Genomic DNA, 17208 nt, shown 5'->3' on the forward strand with positions numbered 1-17208 from the left:
ATCAATTTTTACATAATTTAGAAAGCAGATACAAAACTCAAATTAGACAAAATTTCAATCAGACAGAAAATGTACTCAATGTATAATGCACAAAAAGATGTTCAAACATCCCTATCTTTCAAATATTTAATAAGTTTTCAAATAGTTCACCTCAATTCAATATTATTGGTGACAGATATGATGTCTTTAGGTGCATAAAAATACAATTTTAAAGAAATAAAATTAGCACCTTGAAAATACCTCATCATGGTGGCTCACGACTTTCAAAATTGTGGTAATAGCAATAAATATTTTGATGCACCCAAGCGATACAAATCTCAAACATGACTTGAGTTTTCCAGTAGTTAATTTCACATGAACAACGCCGTGTGAACATCTTTACCTTGTTCCTCATGGGGATTAATCTAAAAATTTTAATATTTTTCAAAACAGGTTTCCCAAAAAGAAAAAAAAACCCAAAAGCTCTTTACTATTTTACAAGAATTCAAATAAGATTTACAAACTAGAGCAAAGCTCGTTGCAAAGCAACGAGTGGGTCTTCCATTAATGTCGAAAGTAAAGCTAAAAGTTTCTGTAAGAAGGAGGGTTTTAAATTTATAACAGGAGACACGAAATCAAAAAGATTAAAAAAATCGAATAATTCTTGGTACGACTTAACAAAATCAGAATGGTTTTAAGTACGAGGTAACAAAAACCTTCACGATTTCATGAACAACTTAACAAAAAAAAAGCCGAATGTGTTTAAGAACGACTTAGCAATTAATTATTAGGTACGAATTAATTTAACCGAGAACTAAACACTATTTTCTAAACTTAGAATTTGATGGGCCAGTCCCTTTTCCTTGGTATTAATCGAAAGGTCTTGCAAATATAAACATATTTTTTTTCAACAAGTGTTTAGGAATTGTTAGCCTTTCTCGAGATATCTGAACAACTGTGTGTTATGGACCGACCCTTAAACTCCTTACCGGGGCCACCAACAACAAAATTTTAGTTTTCGTATTGTTGAGAACATTATTTAGAACAACTTTTGTTCTACAGTGTTATTTAAATTATTTCTCCTTTTTCTGATATTAATTATCAAATTTTTTAACTTCTGGCCCCTTGAAACCCCTAATTACGTAATACATGATTTAGGTTTGGTACTGTATAGATAAACAGCTATACAGTGAACATTTTTGCTTCTATGATTAATGACAAAATATTATTCAGTAAAGAGTTATTGTAAGAAGACTTTAGAGCCCTCTTGGCCCCTAATATGAGGGACCAGCTCCCCTTTCTTGATATCAGGTTAAAGGTCTTGCAAATATAAACATCTTTTGCATTACACGATTTAACAAAATATGTATACATCAAAAGATATTTTAGAAAATGTTCTAAAATTTTGTGGAAAATTTTGGTGCTAATTTTCAGGTTCAGGCGAGCTTCGAGGCCTTAAGCAATTTTCATAAATGGAAGCAAGGGGGAACATCTATATACATTCATCTACAATCCCTGAAAATTTCAAGCTTCTGTCTTTATTGGTTTCGGAGAAGATGCTTGGACAAAATGACTCTTAAAAATTTATAAAATCGTCAATAACTGAAACTGGAAGTGACGTCATCAATCAAAAATTTAATAACATGTAGCGCCTGTGATGCTCTATTTGTCCTGAAAATTTCGTGGAAATCTATTGAATAGTTTATGAGATATAAGCCACCAAAAAAGTCAGGGGAACACGAACATGTTAAATAAGGAATAAGTTGTAATGTATCTCGATAATATATAAATACAGTTCATTCAACATTACACATTTTGTTAAAATGAACATACATGATAGAATAATTGACTATGCCCCCCCCTTCCCGGATAAGGAATTTGATGTTTGTCGAAAATGTTGGAACTGTGGAAAATATTGCTTTATTCTACCGGTCTTAAGAAAAGGCTTCACAACATCACAATATCCCTAAAAACGTGATCTTATAGCTATAGGATGGTCTTAGGACAAGGTAGGTGATGTCTTAAAGTTAGGACAAAGTTATGGCGGTTCCTAAATTTAGGAGAGCTTCGAGAAACAGACTTAAGACTAAGACGTATCCTAAGACGTACTTAGGACACGCTATAGTCCTAAGATAGCTTCGTGAACATGCCTGCTGAGCAACAAAAGACATAATAAAAACAGCATTATGAAGTCAATTACAAAATATCTGAACAATGTCGTATGATAGATCCTGTATATAAAAAGTTCCCTGGCATATTCTTATGTTTATCATTGAACCCCTTTGTAAAAGAATGATTTTACAGTCATATCACATATTGAGCATTATAGTTTTCGAAAAGATCTTAAACAACTGATTCTAAATATATAAATTATTAACCTACAACAAACTTTGAACCCATTGTGAGGCACAAGAAGTGTCCAGGGACCAGAGTCTAAACAATTTTAAAGAATTAATAATATATCAAAATGCTTGTATTTAAGTTAACGTTTGTTGAAATCTCTTAATACAAAATATCTGTTTTTTCTAAATGATGTGCACTGCAAAATACCCCTTCACTGTAACTGCGGAACTGTTTTTTTTTGTAGTTTTTTTTTTTGTATAATGTAGAATGAAAATCGAAAATAAGCTGGGACTAAAAAAACGAAAAAGAGAAATGTGAATAGCATGGCCGCATCTTACATGTAGTAAAATTAGACCTTTCTTTTGTCCTAGCTATTTAAACAGAAAACCAAAGCAAAATTATTTACTTTTGTTTGATTTTAAACTTCTCGACACTTGCATCAGTTTGTCGGAACGTCCAGTTTATCCAGGTTTCTGATTTGTGGAAACATGAGCGGGTTTTATGGGTGGTAATCGTTTTCAAGACAATAGTTGTCTATATCCTTTAGTACTATAGCAATATAGCTCAACAAGGTCAACAGATTTAACCAATGAAATTGACATGACATCATAAATTCTATCAATATTTTTTCTTGTGATTCCCCCGGGTATGACATTGTACAAAAACAACATGATCCGCGTATGATGGTTATGTTAATTGTTTCTGCAATTATCACTATGATCTTCTTTCTGTTTGGGAATTTGAGTCTGACGTAATTTCGCACAGTCCGAAATGTTCTTTGCTGAATATCTAAACCAATTGATAAACTGGTTAGAACTAGATCGTATAGATTTTAGCCCTGTCAGTTTCAATAGAGCTATGAATCACGTTGGTTTTCTTAATAAATGGAGGGGAATATACTCAGTGGATTTAAATATATACATAAACACCGTTAAAATAATGACGACTTTGATTTTTCAATGAAATTAAAAAAACACCACATATCCATAAATGCACCGCAATTCATTAGCTTCATGTGACTTTTAATTACACACTTCTCCATTTCGAAATTCTGACAGCTGTCAGTTTTTATCATTTTTTAGTCTCAAGATATGTCAATCGAACGAGGGTAATGTATAGTTAACGTAAAGGCGTTGGACATCAATAGATCAATCAATAGGTGCTCAAAAATTTAAAAACTGAACGAATGCAAGCAATTTCATTTGATTCAAAATTTTATTTTATTAATTTGATCCTTTAAACCCTCTTTTTTATATACTTTGGTATTGTCAATAAATCATTGCTGACGGAAGTCATTAAGACGAGACCACAAAGGCTTCAAAATGAATGCATTTTTGTCAATCAAAGCTGCCGACTTCCCTCGCTAATTATTAATTAACAAGATTTTATTCACAGATTATTATACACGGGTTTCTTCTACCTCTCGACAACGTGCAAAATGTAACTTATATAGATATCTATTTTATAATAAGTTTCAAACCCTTCGAATTCTCTCTCCATTATTTAATCAGCTTATTCGTACAATATTCATCTTAATTATATATAAATATATAATAAATGCTTATGATATGTAGTTTACAGGTATGCTGTTAACACAGATTACAGTTATTTTGTAAACACCCTTTGAAAGGTTTTACAGCTGGCAATGTTCCTGATGGACGCGAACCAGTCAGCGGTCAGACTATTCAAATTAAGTTCAATTCCTTATAAGTTTCAACGTACGCATACTTAAAACAGTTTTGCAAAAATTAGTAAATTCTATTTTGTTTGGAATCTGAATTGAGCCATCATCGCACCATCGACGTTTGCGTCGATAGTGCGATAGTACGACTTTGCGATGTTATGATAGTGCGATGACAATATAGTGCGATGACGCGATAAAATAACGAGAACGCAATGGTGCATCATTTTGTCATCGCAGCATCGCTTTATCGACTTCTTTAAGAAGGGTCACATTCCTAGCACTCATTGCACAACATGGCGTTTGAGGACGAAGAGATGCTACAATATTTCTTTAATTATGGAACCCAGATGAGGTCATGTTGTTCACAATCGCATCATTGTAACAACGACGTTTGCGTCGATAGCGCGATAAATCGATAAAGATGAAGCGATAACAATAGCGCGATAACCATGGCTCGATAATGCGATGACGATGGTGCGATTGCACAATGAAGCGTTTGTGCGATGACTTATTTTATTGCGATAACACAATGATGCGATAGCGATGACAAGATGGTGCGATATGAATTTTACTAATTTTTAAACCGAGATAATACAGTGCATTGTCTTAATTCATTTAACTTTTTTTCATTAAATGCTCAGTTAGCATTCTATTAATGACTTACATAACCATCATGCATATGCTACAACTGATTGAAATGTTTAATAACTATCTATTTCAATCACTTAATGTTTTATTCATTATATGCGTCAGTGACTACAATGCTTCAATACCTCAGAGTACCGAATAATTATCTTACCTATGCATTTGATATTTTATTCATTATCTACGTCAATATAAAGAACATATTTTTTAAACATATATAAATACATTGAAAAGAATTGAACAGCAGGCAATATGTCTATGCATTATTATTATATCATTTGAAACTTAACTAAAAAACTTTTAAAAATAATATAAAAAATAGTCCTTACGAATAATGCATAAATACAGGTTTACAATGACAGATTAACCAAAAATATGTTTTAACTTATTTTATTTTTTTATAAATACCTACAAAACACATCTTCCAAAAGGAGAATGTTGTATTGAACAAATCTTATATATTCAGACATGAATTGCAAAGGTTTCGAAATATATACATTAATGTTTCCCATACACTTTTATGCAGATATATAATAATGAATTATGAAATAAACATATTGTCATCGTGAACAGGAAACTGTTTATAACCCCCATTGCTCTCTAGAATAAAAAAAAGATTTTTTAAAAATAAAATCAACAACAAACGTTGTTTTTTTTCAACCTGCTTAAATGTACTTTGAAAGATCAATTATTGTTTTGTTCAAGATGTGCGCGTAAATGAATTAATAAACGTTATCCAACCAAATGATGATTGAATTCTGCATGTACGTCAGGTGTTGGCCATTTTAAGTAAATTATATAATATAATTCAGTGTTTTCGTAAGGCGTAGGCCGTTTAAAAAAATGTTTGAAAATATATATCTAATTGATTTCAATCGCCGAATTAATTGGTAAGCAATTATTAATGGCATTGTTGCATTTCCCCCTTTTCATTTCTTCGTCTGCTGGTTCATCGACGGAAATTATTGAGATGAAACAACAAACCATTCAATGCTGATTCAATTCTCCGGATTTTGCACCACTAAGTGATTTTCTGAAGTAACCTCATGAATAACAGAGTTAAGACAACTGTTATCTTGGTACATGTACTTATTCAGTGGAATTAACTTCGTGCATTTCCTGTACATTCTAATGACAGCAAGTTGTTAAATTGGAACATGCACTGTTAATGATGCTGCAAAATCACACGTATTGTGTTTGATATGAGCATGCAATACGTTCTAATTCTCAAGAAGGCTCTGGCAAGATGTATAACCCTTGCTCATAAATAAATAAGACAGAAATGAAGGGCAATATACTAAAACAAGCTCATTTTTTATTTGTCCCAGTCCTGAAGAAAGAAATGTTGTGAAATGTACAGACCCTGAAACGTACTACTACACCACACGCTCGCTGCACGCTCGCTACACGCTCGCTAAACGGTTCACACGAAACGCTGAACGGTTTACACGAAACGCTGCACGCTTTGCCCGAAACGCTAAACGATTTACACGAAACGCTGAACGGTTTACACGAAACGATTCTCGCACGAAACGATTTGCTCGCTTTTCACACGCTTTGGACACGCTTTTATCCTGATCGATTCGGGTCCTCTCGGATTTTACCCTTTCTCTTTCTTCTTACTCTGTTAGTAGGAATTAATTTTAAGAAAACATGAAATAATTGAAATACTGATATTAGAAACATGTACATAAGTATTGAATTGATTAATTAAATTAGTTTGGTACTTATATTTAAAGCAAAAAATTATTTATTCACAGAACTAGTCAAAAATATTACTTCTATAAAAATATTTATTGCTCAAAAGAAATATCCATGATTCTTATTAGTCCCGTAAATAATAAAAATTCCAGAGAAAAAAGTTACCGTAACACAATATTCAATACCAAAAATAAAATCCGTATGATTACAAACTGAAATCGGTTTTTCAGTATTCGGCAGGATTTGTTTTTTCTTCTCACATTAATATTTTTCTTGGTTTCAGAGAATACGATGTAAAAATACTAACTGTAAATAAACCTGTAATTATTTACATTGATAATTTGGTTTTTCAGTATTCGGCGGGATTTGTTTTTTCTTCTCACATTAATATTCTTATTGGTTTCATAGAATACGATGTAAAAAAACTAACTGTAAATAAACCTGTAATTATTTACATTGATAATTTTGAAAGTTATGTAAAATTAAATTAGTCACATAAGTTAGAAAAATGCTATAAAACAACCAACTAATTTTTTTTATGTCGAATCATTCGCGTAAATAAAAGTTCCGTACATAATATCACAGAGAAAAATCAATGGATTAAACAATAAAGAAAGTTGTCTTTACTATTTTGGATTTCGGAAAGAACAAAAAATAAAAAATGATTTAGATTTTTGTCTCAATATTCGTATACATAACCGGCGCCCTGCATAACGGCGTACAATATATCTATCATAAATTAATCTATTTGAATTAAGTACCATGCATATAGATTCCCATAATAATTAATTGCATGTGTACATTTTAGGAACATTTCAGTGTGTAAATTACTTGTTGTTTTCCGGTATCAGTGTTTAAATAATTAAAATAATAACTTGTAGAAATATTTTTAATCGGGATTCAGAAGAATTTACTTCCCGCATTTCATAGAAATGAACAGTATATTTTCTTTCTATGTTTACATTTAATTGTGTTTAAATTAATGTTAAATAATCTATCATTGAAATTGTGTGCATCATCAAATACTGATTCCGACTACCTTGAAGTCATTAAATTTCTATTGGCTATTGACAAAAAAAGAGACGCGTGACCATCCAATGAAAACGAATACACAGAGTTTGATTGACAGGTTCAGCCAGGTGCAGGTCTTACCCGATGTCCGAGGTTACATGTATGTGTACTGGTTGTACACAGCCTAATAGTCTCAGTAACTAGTCTTCTTTCAATACGCGTACTTTTCTTTTGTTTGTTAAAAATTAATTCAAGTTTGTAAAAAGATAAGTATATTATTTCTTATAGATCTATTTCACGAGAATATCTCAAAGGAGTTTTGCCAATCAGTTTAAAGTAATGTTTAACACAAGCGCTATTTTGAAACAATTAAATTGTCAGAGAGTTCCGAGTGAAATCTGATGAACGTTTCACACGGTTCTCGCACGCTTTGCTCGAAACGATATACACGCTTTGCCCGAAACGCTGCACGCTTTGCCCGAAACGCTAAACGGTTTACACGAAACGCTTCACGATTCACACGAAACGCTAAACGGTTTACACGAAACGCTAAACGGTTTACACGAAACGTTTCTCGCACGAAAGTCGCACGCTTTTTTGGTGTAGTAGTACGTTTCAGGGTCTGTAAAACTGAGTTTATGACCACGAAGCCTGGCAACGTCTAAAATACGAGTACTATAAATGAAAAGTTCATAACAGGACAGCGATCTAGCCATCCATCAATCCATCAATCAATTTGTGGGGATATTCGAATGTATTTCACGATATTATCCGCGAAATCCATTCAACAAATGAAAGATCAAAAATCATCGAACTCTCTAAACATTCTTTTAATGCAAGATTATTTCGTTTTTAGTTTAAGTGTTTTATTAAAATGACGGTTTGATACATTCTCCTGTGAACCATTCTTACTGTACTAAAAGAAATAGGCGTTTTTATTCGTCAACCAGTTGAAGATCGAGTTCGTATTTTTACCGTCTCCGAGGACAAGCGTTATCGTCATTGAATGTTTAAAATATTGTTGTGTGTACTACATGTACATGTACCATAAACTCAGAAACATTTTGAAATCTTAAAGATTAGAATCATATTTTATATCATTTAACTAAGCAATACTGTCTTAACCCAAGTAAAGTAAATTGCTTAGTAATTTTATTTTATCAAATACAATATGAGAATTTTGTGCAAACATAAACATGATTTAGCCTTTAAACATACGAGGATTGTTTGTCTTTCAGTGGCATCCTCATGCCAAAATCTGATTATTCTTACTACATGCATCCACAGATTTTCACAAAACCTGTTACATATCTTTGTAATCCTATGATCTACAAATTTTATTTCAAAACTGTTCTATACTAGTTTTCTGTTTACTATGAAACCCCAGAAACCCAGAAATATGATCCCGTCCTGGCTCTTACAAGATAGGAAATTAAAGGCCATTTGCTTTTTGACACGAATCCCTCATATTGTTTTTTTTCTTAATCATATCCCTTTGGAAGGAAGCCTGCTTCTCTCATCGAACATTCTAAAAATCTCTTAGTCCAAGAAATTTGCTTTAAATAGTATGCTAAGTGGTTTAAGAGAAGAAGTCGTAAATGTGAACAGTTTACGACGACGAAACTCTAGAAAACATACTTTTAATCAGATCAATTCACTGGAGCTTTTCACTCAAATAAAATGACGACATCGCTTTTTAAATAGCTTTTAGGGACATTCACTTAAGACAAACCTAAAAATGTTTACAATATCCTGTAAATATGACAATATTGTAAGATAATGAAGTTTTGCTTCATTTAAACGTTCAATTTTGTAAATACCATGAAAAAATATATAAAAGAATAAGCATTAAAATCTCACTTTTACCTGTAGATTATCTAACAACTTCCATAAAAAAAAACAATTAAAATCTCACAGAAATTGTATTGAGAGTAAATTCCCTTTATTTTATTCAAAAATGAATTTCGTGTGTGGAAAAAAATATGATTTAGTACAGACATGAACTACTTAAATATTCTTTTCATTCTAATTCAACATGATATATAGAACCACTTACTTCACAAATAAGAAAACTATTTTTGCGGTCATAATTACAGGATAAACCCATAGGGCTATCCATGGAATCATACTTCAGATAATAAACAAGTTCTCCACAAGAAGAGATGTAGTGCAAAAGATTATTCCACGGATCGGCAGCTATGAAATGGGAAGTAGCATCTGCGCATAATCCGCGTGGATAGAACGAACTTCCTCTTCCGTAATATTTGAAAATAAGTTCGCCATTAGTTTTGATACAAATAAGAGCCCTCCTTGCTTGGTCAGAAACACAAATATCGCCCTTTATATTTTCAGCAACATACCACGGGTCGAAAAATAGGGGTTTGTTGTTGTGGTACTGGATTTCACGACAGACGTATCCATGAGGATTGCTTACGATAAGTTTAGACTCATTTTTTCTGCGTAGAGTTAACAAGATGTTGCCTGATTTGGACATGGTTATTCCCTGTGGTTGCCAATCTCCTGTAGAAAATAAATGCTTGGTTCGTCCTTTAGAATTAAACATGACCGCTTTTATTCCAAATTCTGTATACAGCACACCGTTTGAACTCGCTGTAAGACACAAGGGGTTTTTACATCCCTCAAAAGTATCTCTTGTTAAACCAGAATCGTCTAATAGGCTAATGCTTTTGCTTATTTCGGAACAGGAATAAAACGTTCCATTTTCGTTGTATGATATATCACACAGACTTTCCATTCCACTTGATATTTTCCCCAATACTTTTAGCTGTTTTGTTTTTACTTGACTTTTCTCGTTGGCAACGACAATTTTGTGAGAATCCCTGGGTTTCATTTTGATGTGTACCGATACACAGTTTCTACATAGACGGATCTTGCATGACAAACAACGAAAGGTAACTTTGTCAAAACAAAACTGGCACAAGTCTTCGTTCTTGTCGTCCATCGTCAAGCTTTACCTACAAATATATAATGCAATCATATCCTATGTAAATTGATAACTGTACTGACTGTAAATCATATTGCAATTTGATGTTTGCCATTTTGAATTATATAAAACCCGGATCGAAGTCATGTTGTAAAAAACGTCAAAATAAAAAAAAAATTGAATATGAAAGTGTAAAAACATGATTATTTTCTACTTGGGGACACCTCTTACCTTACAAAGAAAACAGGGACAAACTAACACAAATCGCTGGTATCAGTACTGTAAAATATGTATAAATACGACCGAGGCCAATGTCTATTTTATCTCGTCCCAAAATTATATTTATGTAAATAAGAATGCCCTGCAGATAAAATCTTCAGGGCATTCTTATTTACATAAAACTAATTTTACATCTGATATACAGTCACATTTTATCTTATTAGGAAAATAATCACGTCATTTAACTTGATTAAGATACGGTTTTAACGAGACGTGTTTTACCATTAACCAAGTTCACCAAGCAAAGATTGATAAAGAAAAAATAAAAGTATAAACTGTTAGATGTTTTAACTCAATAGTTCCATATATAATTCGGCCGTTCGGTGTTGTCCCGATTTCTTTACACATCATACGAAATATTTTAAGCTAAAGTACTGCTCTGTAATTTTTCAAAGTCTTCATTTAAGATTTGTTTAATTAATTGCGGGTTCTCACCTGACATTAATATTTTTATTCATCAGGAGTGATTATAATAATTAAACCCCCTCCCCTCACAGAAATTCAAACTTATTAAAGTCACGTGTTTAAACAAAAAAAAGGCCTTGGACCCCCCCCCCCCCTCCCGGGAGAAAATATCTTAATTCGCGTGTGTAGGTTGAAATGTATTCATTATACTTACAAATAAAATATAATCAGGCCCTGGCGCAGTAGAACTTAGACAGGCTCACTTTTGATCTCAGTCTCACTTTTCCAATATATGTTCCTTTTGTAAAAGTGAGACTTAGATCAAAAGTAAGCACGTCTAAGTTTTATTGCCCCGGGGCCTGAAGTCACACAAGCCGTATGATAATGTATTGACATATATGTGTACAAGCACTAAGGTCACCCACGCTAGTAAAAGGCTAACTTTATTACTTGCTAATCCCAAGAACTAGTTAAATAACATTAATGAGTCTAGCGATAGGATTGTCTCCGACGTAGGTCTTCGACCAACATGGTGTTGGCCTATATTTCACACATACCAGGAACTAGGTGTGCCTTTACCTGGCCCCGGGGCCATAAAACTTAGTCCAGCTCACTTTTGATCTCAGTCTCACAACTACAATAATTTTATTGCTCCGGCATCTCTTTTCTATATCTGGTGGTTTTGTCCTTTATGGTGTAAACGTTTTCTAATCAATATCTCTTTGTATTTTAAAGATACCAAAAAATGTTTCATCACTTGTCAGAATCGAAGGCAAATTTTCGATAACCACAGTCTTAGATTTTTCGTTTACTCTTATATTTTGTACTTGTTAAAAGTAACTAAATATGGGGTACAAAATGCACTATGCTTTTTCAGTATTGAATATTTTTTTTTATTTTAAAAGTGTGAAATGCCCTACATATGCCTTTTATGAAGTTATTTATCTAACATTCAAACGATCGTCATCAGTAACAAGTTAAAAAGGGCTTTATATTAATAATAAGAGTAAAATTTGGCCGCCATGTTGAAGAGTTGATATAAAATATATTTTTTATCTATTCATCGCAGTTTATTTCACTCACTGGCAGTACATGGCAGTGACGCTATATTTAGAATTTGAATTATGTGAATTATTTTTATATTTTTTCCAATGGGAAAAATAAAGCGCAGCTTTGAACTAGCAACATTTTCTTATTAACTAGTCTTTGATGGATTGACATTTGATAAAAATATTTTGTTTGTTCAATCCTGCGCTCGATGTTTTCTGAAAGACAAGCCGTTTTAAGCCAAAGATGGCGGGAAAGGCGACTTTATGCTGTATATTTCGAAAATAAGGGTATTCGGATGAAAGCAGTTGGACCAAATTGAAAATTATATAAAAACTTCAAATATATACACATATACAATAAAATCATTTTTGTACAGTAAAAATATGATGTTCATTTTAGGGGACCATTTAGGCCCTTATCATATATGCTTCTTTATCATTGGACAATCGTTGATGTTCTTGGTCGAAAAGGAGGATACATTTCTTTGGATGCCCATCCTATGACAATGGAACTGGTTTTTTTTTAATTTTTGAAACGCATCTCCTCGTTTTTCTACATGACATGATATTAGTTGCCGTTATCAATATTAATATCCTACATTCAGTGAATATTTCTATGAAAATTTTATGGATTTTCACAGCAGTCTTTATATTCTTCCTATTCCAGACTTGTTTACTGAATTTTCACGTAAACGGCCAACCACGCATGAAAGCATAAGTAAAGTATACCTGCCCCTATAATTGATTTAAGATCCCTCGACTTCTTAATGCGCATCTTGCGGTAATAGAAATTACGTATGGAGAATGCTAAAATTGGCTCTGTCTGTTGCTAAATTCCAACATTGAACAAAGTACTTTTTAAATAAATAAATGAATAGAAATTATGTTTATAATGACACAAAGAATTTAAGATAATGTAGGAAAAGTTTGTATCCAAAGAATATGGCCAAGCGTAAACATATTTAATTAACCGATTCTTTTCATGCATTAAAATGCTGACTGGAATGATTCTCACTGATATTCTTTCTGAGAGAGCATTTTAAACATTTCAACGGTTAAAGCGACAAATTTTGTTAACATACGAATATCTAATTCGAAAAACTGCTTCTTGTAAGTTTTGACGACATACAAAGGTATCTTGGAGTTTTCTGCAAATGTCGCTTTCATGAGACACATTTTGTATTTTTAATCAACCCAGGCAGTGCTTGTTTACATTTACATGTACCTTTGTTTCTGTGATAAATTAAACTTACGACAGATCGACTCTACCGCTGTCCGCCATGTCAATTTGTCCGGGAGCCACAATCCGTGTCCACATTCGCAGGTAAACACAGGAATACATATCGAACACACCAAACACTTGCTTTATGGAAACGAACGTTCGCGGTGACTCGTGTTAACTGACATTGCATTGGTGTTCAATTCTTTTCAACCTGTCTCTCATCATTTTACTTTTTCTGCCTAAATATATAAATAATGGCCCAACGGTAAAAAAAGCACCATTCCGTCTCATTATACTGGTAAGTGCACACAATTATCTTATCATCGTTTTCTTTACATTTTTCAGTAAAATGAAAATAATTCTCTGCATGTGTTGGTGTTTGCGAAATTCCGCTCATGGAAGGCCCTGAAGTTAATTACATAAGATGCATTTCTGTGCAATTTTGGCTCATTTTTTGTTTTGTGTTACTAAAGGATATTCAGCATGATCCAAACATCTCTGATGGCAATGTTCTTACCCATTGTATTGGGAGGAATAGGTGGGTTAAATGGAGGTGATTTTGGAGGTAGATTGAGAAACCAAAGTCCAAATACAATGTCCACTAATACTGGCAGTTCTGGGAACTCTAACGTGATGCCCGGAAGTAGGCCTCTGACAGTGAGTCCACCTCCACCAAAGGAGATATTCCCACCCCGAGTTCCTTACAGTGAGTATTGTTTTCACAAAATAAACGCTTTTTAAGCATTCTCGCAATGAATTTAACGAAATGAAAAGAAAATGTTTACATTTCTTATTTCAATATCCGACTGCTGATGATAAATATTTCCTGGGATAAAAAGAGCTTTCAATTTGTAAATTTTGTGACGTTTGACATTGCAATTTCTTTTCCTTTCAAAATTATGAGAAATTTTTAAAGAGTAATGTTTGGCAAAAATTGAAATTATACGAAGTATGACCTTGATTTTCAAAATTAAAAATGAAATTCGTTCGAAGCATCACGGTTTTACTTATCGCAGATATTTCAAACAAACCTTGAATTGTTTGAAATATCTCATTGCTGAATTTTTAATTTCATCTTAGGTAAAAGCAAGTTTTATCGTGATGAAACACGAAATCATACTTTGCTTTTTATTCATTTCAGCATGTACCTTGTTTGTGGATTCTGGTTACTTCTGTCCCTACAGATACCCTCGCCCTTCTACCCAATATTATTACGACCCTTTTACTCAGAGATGCCAGACCTTTTACTACCGCGGATGTGGAGGGACCCCAAACCGATTCACTTCACGGTACGAATGTCTTCGAAGCTGTGGTTGTTTCAGCGACATCGACTTTGGCAACAGTTGTCCCTACAACTCTTACATCTTTTTCCAACAATACACAATAAGATATGCCTTTAATCAATACACGGGGACCTGTCAACCATTCCGATTCAGTGCATGTAACGGCGGAAATGATAACAATTTCCAGACTCAGCTTGAATGCCAGACTACTTGTGCACCTTCAAGCGCCGATTTAGATCTTCCACCATTTCGTCAGAATTTTGCAGCGAGTTCTAATTCCATGCAACAAGGCACTGCTACAGCATTAAATATGAGGCTCCCAGAAGCAGGTTCTTCTAGTAATATTAGGTCCTCGTCGCAAATGCAAACAGAAGGTAATGTTCTATTGAACACTGGATCTCAGACAAATTTCGGTTCTTCTTCAATCATGGCAATGCAGAGTTCACCATCCAACATAAATTCAGGAGTCATGGGCTTCCCTGCAATTCAAAACAACTTTGGTTCATCGGCTCTCTCTGCTGGAAATTCGGCAATAAATGGAAGATTAAACCAGATGCCTTCACCACGGAATCCAAGTACTGCACAAATGATGAATTTGAATGGTCAGATAATCCCGGCTGGAGGAAATAGAATGCAGAATAGAATGATATCTAGAAAAGGAAACAAGATTTATTGATAAAGTTAATTATCAATGCCAATATCATTGTTATTTTTTCCTGAAAATAAACAATATATTTTTTGTAATTCATCCGTTTGCTAAAGAGGCATACATAAATTATTATTTTAAATTGTATTAATAAATAAACTGATGTCTATTGAATATCTTTGCAAGTCTCTCTTCATTTTGTTTTTACTTAGCAGACCTTGAAGAATTTTTAGTAACATCTAATACTTTTGTCATATAATTGTTATGCAACATGCTCGTCAAGTTAATAAATTTAAACTGTTGTTGTCTGGTTTAATTTTAAAATCCATTACAAGTAAGGAGAATTTATATTCAAAGTGTATGTACAGGTAAATTTTGGATCTTAAAGAAAACCTTACACTCTAAGAACCTCATTAAATATGTAACTTTTTATTCCACGTTTAAATTATTCAAATAATATTTTCAAACAAATAACATTTTCTTTAAAAATAATTGATGAAATCCATATTTGTAATTATCACAATTGACCATTTCTTAGTCCTTATCGTTTGATATTTCTTAAAATCTTTTGATTTGTAACAACCTGTGTAATGAGCTACATGTATCCGACTCTTGTTTCCAACAACATGAGTGATACATAAACGTTAAGTGCTATCGCATTTATTTTATGCAGCGATTCTAACGAAAGCATCTCTGATAAGTTACATATTATTTTCCACAAAATTTAATTATTAAATCTTGGTAATGAAAATTGTTAGCTACGCTTTTTCAACAGAATTTATTGCAAATAAACTATATATAATCTGTATATTATCTAATTTAACTCAAACCTTATAACATTATTCTAGTGGTCTGATTTAGACAAAGGATGACATAATACCTATGTATATTTTGGGAAGTCAACTGCAGGGTACATTTCTTTCCAAGAAATGAAAACTATAAAATAGAATACATATTTATCATAAAAATATGATCGACTAAGGTTTAATCAATTCAAATCTCAATCCTTTTGAGGGGTTCGAATTGGGTATCAAAGATTATTGTAGAACAACATAGAACCCAAAAATACACATTCTTAAAATTTCCTTCTAAAGGACAAGTCTTTAGAGAGGTTAGAGATTTAATCACTGGAGAAACAAGATTAGAAGTTTTAGGTTTTCCTTTAGAAATACCCATATAAATTTAAAATGAACCCTACACCAATAGTGGCATGTTCCGGTTAAATAAAATCCCCCAAAAGAACAGGGAAAATAAAACGTTTGAACCAAATATATTAAAACGAGCTGGTTTAAAGGAATTAAGTCACAGTAATATTGTTCGGGTTAAAAAGAGGCCATAATTGAAAAAAAGTGGTGGTTCCAATTTTACAAATAATAAATGTAGATACATGCAAAGGAGGTCGCAATTTGTTATAATTACTAAAGCTCTAGTTATTTCATTTTTTAAAGACAATATGATGCTGTGGTTTCATAAATGCGTAGAATACATTTTCGGTCATGTTCCACCTGTATAGAGCTAAAGATTTAATTTCACTACCAGTCATAATCGGCTGATCGGTGTAAATTGTTGCCATGTAGGTCTTCGTCAAATTGTACAAAGGTCTTCGTCATCTGTAAAATCTTTGAAAATATTGTTTTGTTGACTTTTGTGAATACTGCATGCTTGTGTTTAAACGTAGAGCCAACAGTGCGTTGCTACTACCCCATTACCTCTAAACAGTAGTAGTGTCATTCCACAAATTTATTTAAAAATTGAATTTGTTATTATGACTACTTTTGTAACTGGTGATTGTTGGTTTATAAGCACTTCCATGCGACGCTTCTTTCAATAAACTTGTATCAATTATTTTAAAATATTCCCTCTACTTTGGATTCAGCCACGACAGATAGGTCACGGATCTACGTTAGTAGAGCTAAAAAAGCAGATATATTCATACAAAGCCAGTGCAATTCAAGACCAATTTTCCCCATTATCAGTTAAGTACAAGTTGGTCAAATAGGAGTGATATTAAGACGTG

At 32.9% G+C, this 17208-nt stretch overlaps 2 protein-coding genes across 2 annotated transcripts; one reads left to right on the plus strand and one right to left on the minus strand.

Annotated features, from left to right (window-relative positions):
* Positions 1-9333: 9333 nt before the first annotated feature.
* On the minus strand, positions 9334-10614 carry LOC128178520 (uncharacterized). The gene is made up of 2 exons (XM_052845726.1): positions 10539-10614; positions 9334-10338 (listed from the first exon to the last, which is right to left on the minus strand). Exon 2 carries the CDS (start codon positions 10323-10325, stop codon positions 9384-9386), a length of 942 nt encoding a protein of 313 aa, XP_052701686.1. The 5' UTR covers positions 10326-10338; positions 10539-10614; the 3' UTR covers positions 9334-9383.
* Positions 10615-13535: 2921 nt separating this feature from the next.
* On the plus strand, positions 13536-15301 carry LOC128178950 (uncharacterized). Its single transcript, XM_052846388.1, has 3 exons — positions 13536-13560; positions 13736-13968; positions 14404-15301. The coding sequence occupies exons 2-3, from the start codon at positions 13746-13748 to the stop codon at positions 15219-15221; spliced, it is 1041 nt and encodes a 346-aa protein (XP_052702348.1). The 5' UTR covers positions 13536-13560; positions 13736-13745; the 3' UTR covers positions 15222-15301.
* Positions 15302-17208: the final 1907 nt, after the last annotated feature.

Source organism: Crassostrea angulata, chromosome 3, assembly GCF_025612915.1.
Source record: "Crassostrea angulata isolate pt1a10 chromosome 3, ASM2561291v2, whole genome shotgun sequence".
Classification (NCBI taxonomy): Eukaryota; Metazoa; Mollusca; class Bivalvia; order Ostreida; family Ostreidae; genus Magallana; species Magallana angulata.

Excerpts from the sequence above, each read along its gene's own strand:
- LOC128178520 (XM_052845726.1), bottom strand. The coding sequence starts at position 10,325 with ATGGACGACAAGAACGAAGACTTGTGCCAGTTTTGTTTTGACAAAGTT.
- LOC128178950 (XM_052846388.1), top strand. The coding sequence starts at position 13,746 with ATGATCCAAACATCTCTGATGGCAATGTTCTTACCCATTGTATTGGGA. Across the intron at positions 13,969-14,403 it reads CCCACCCCGAGTTCCTTACA|CATGTACCTTGTTTGTGGAT; the intron begins GTGAGTATTGTT and ends TATTCATTTCAG.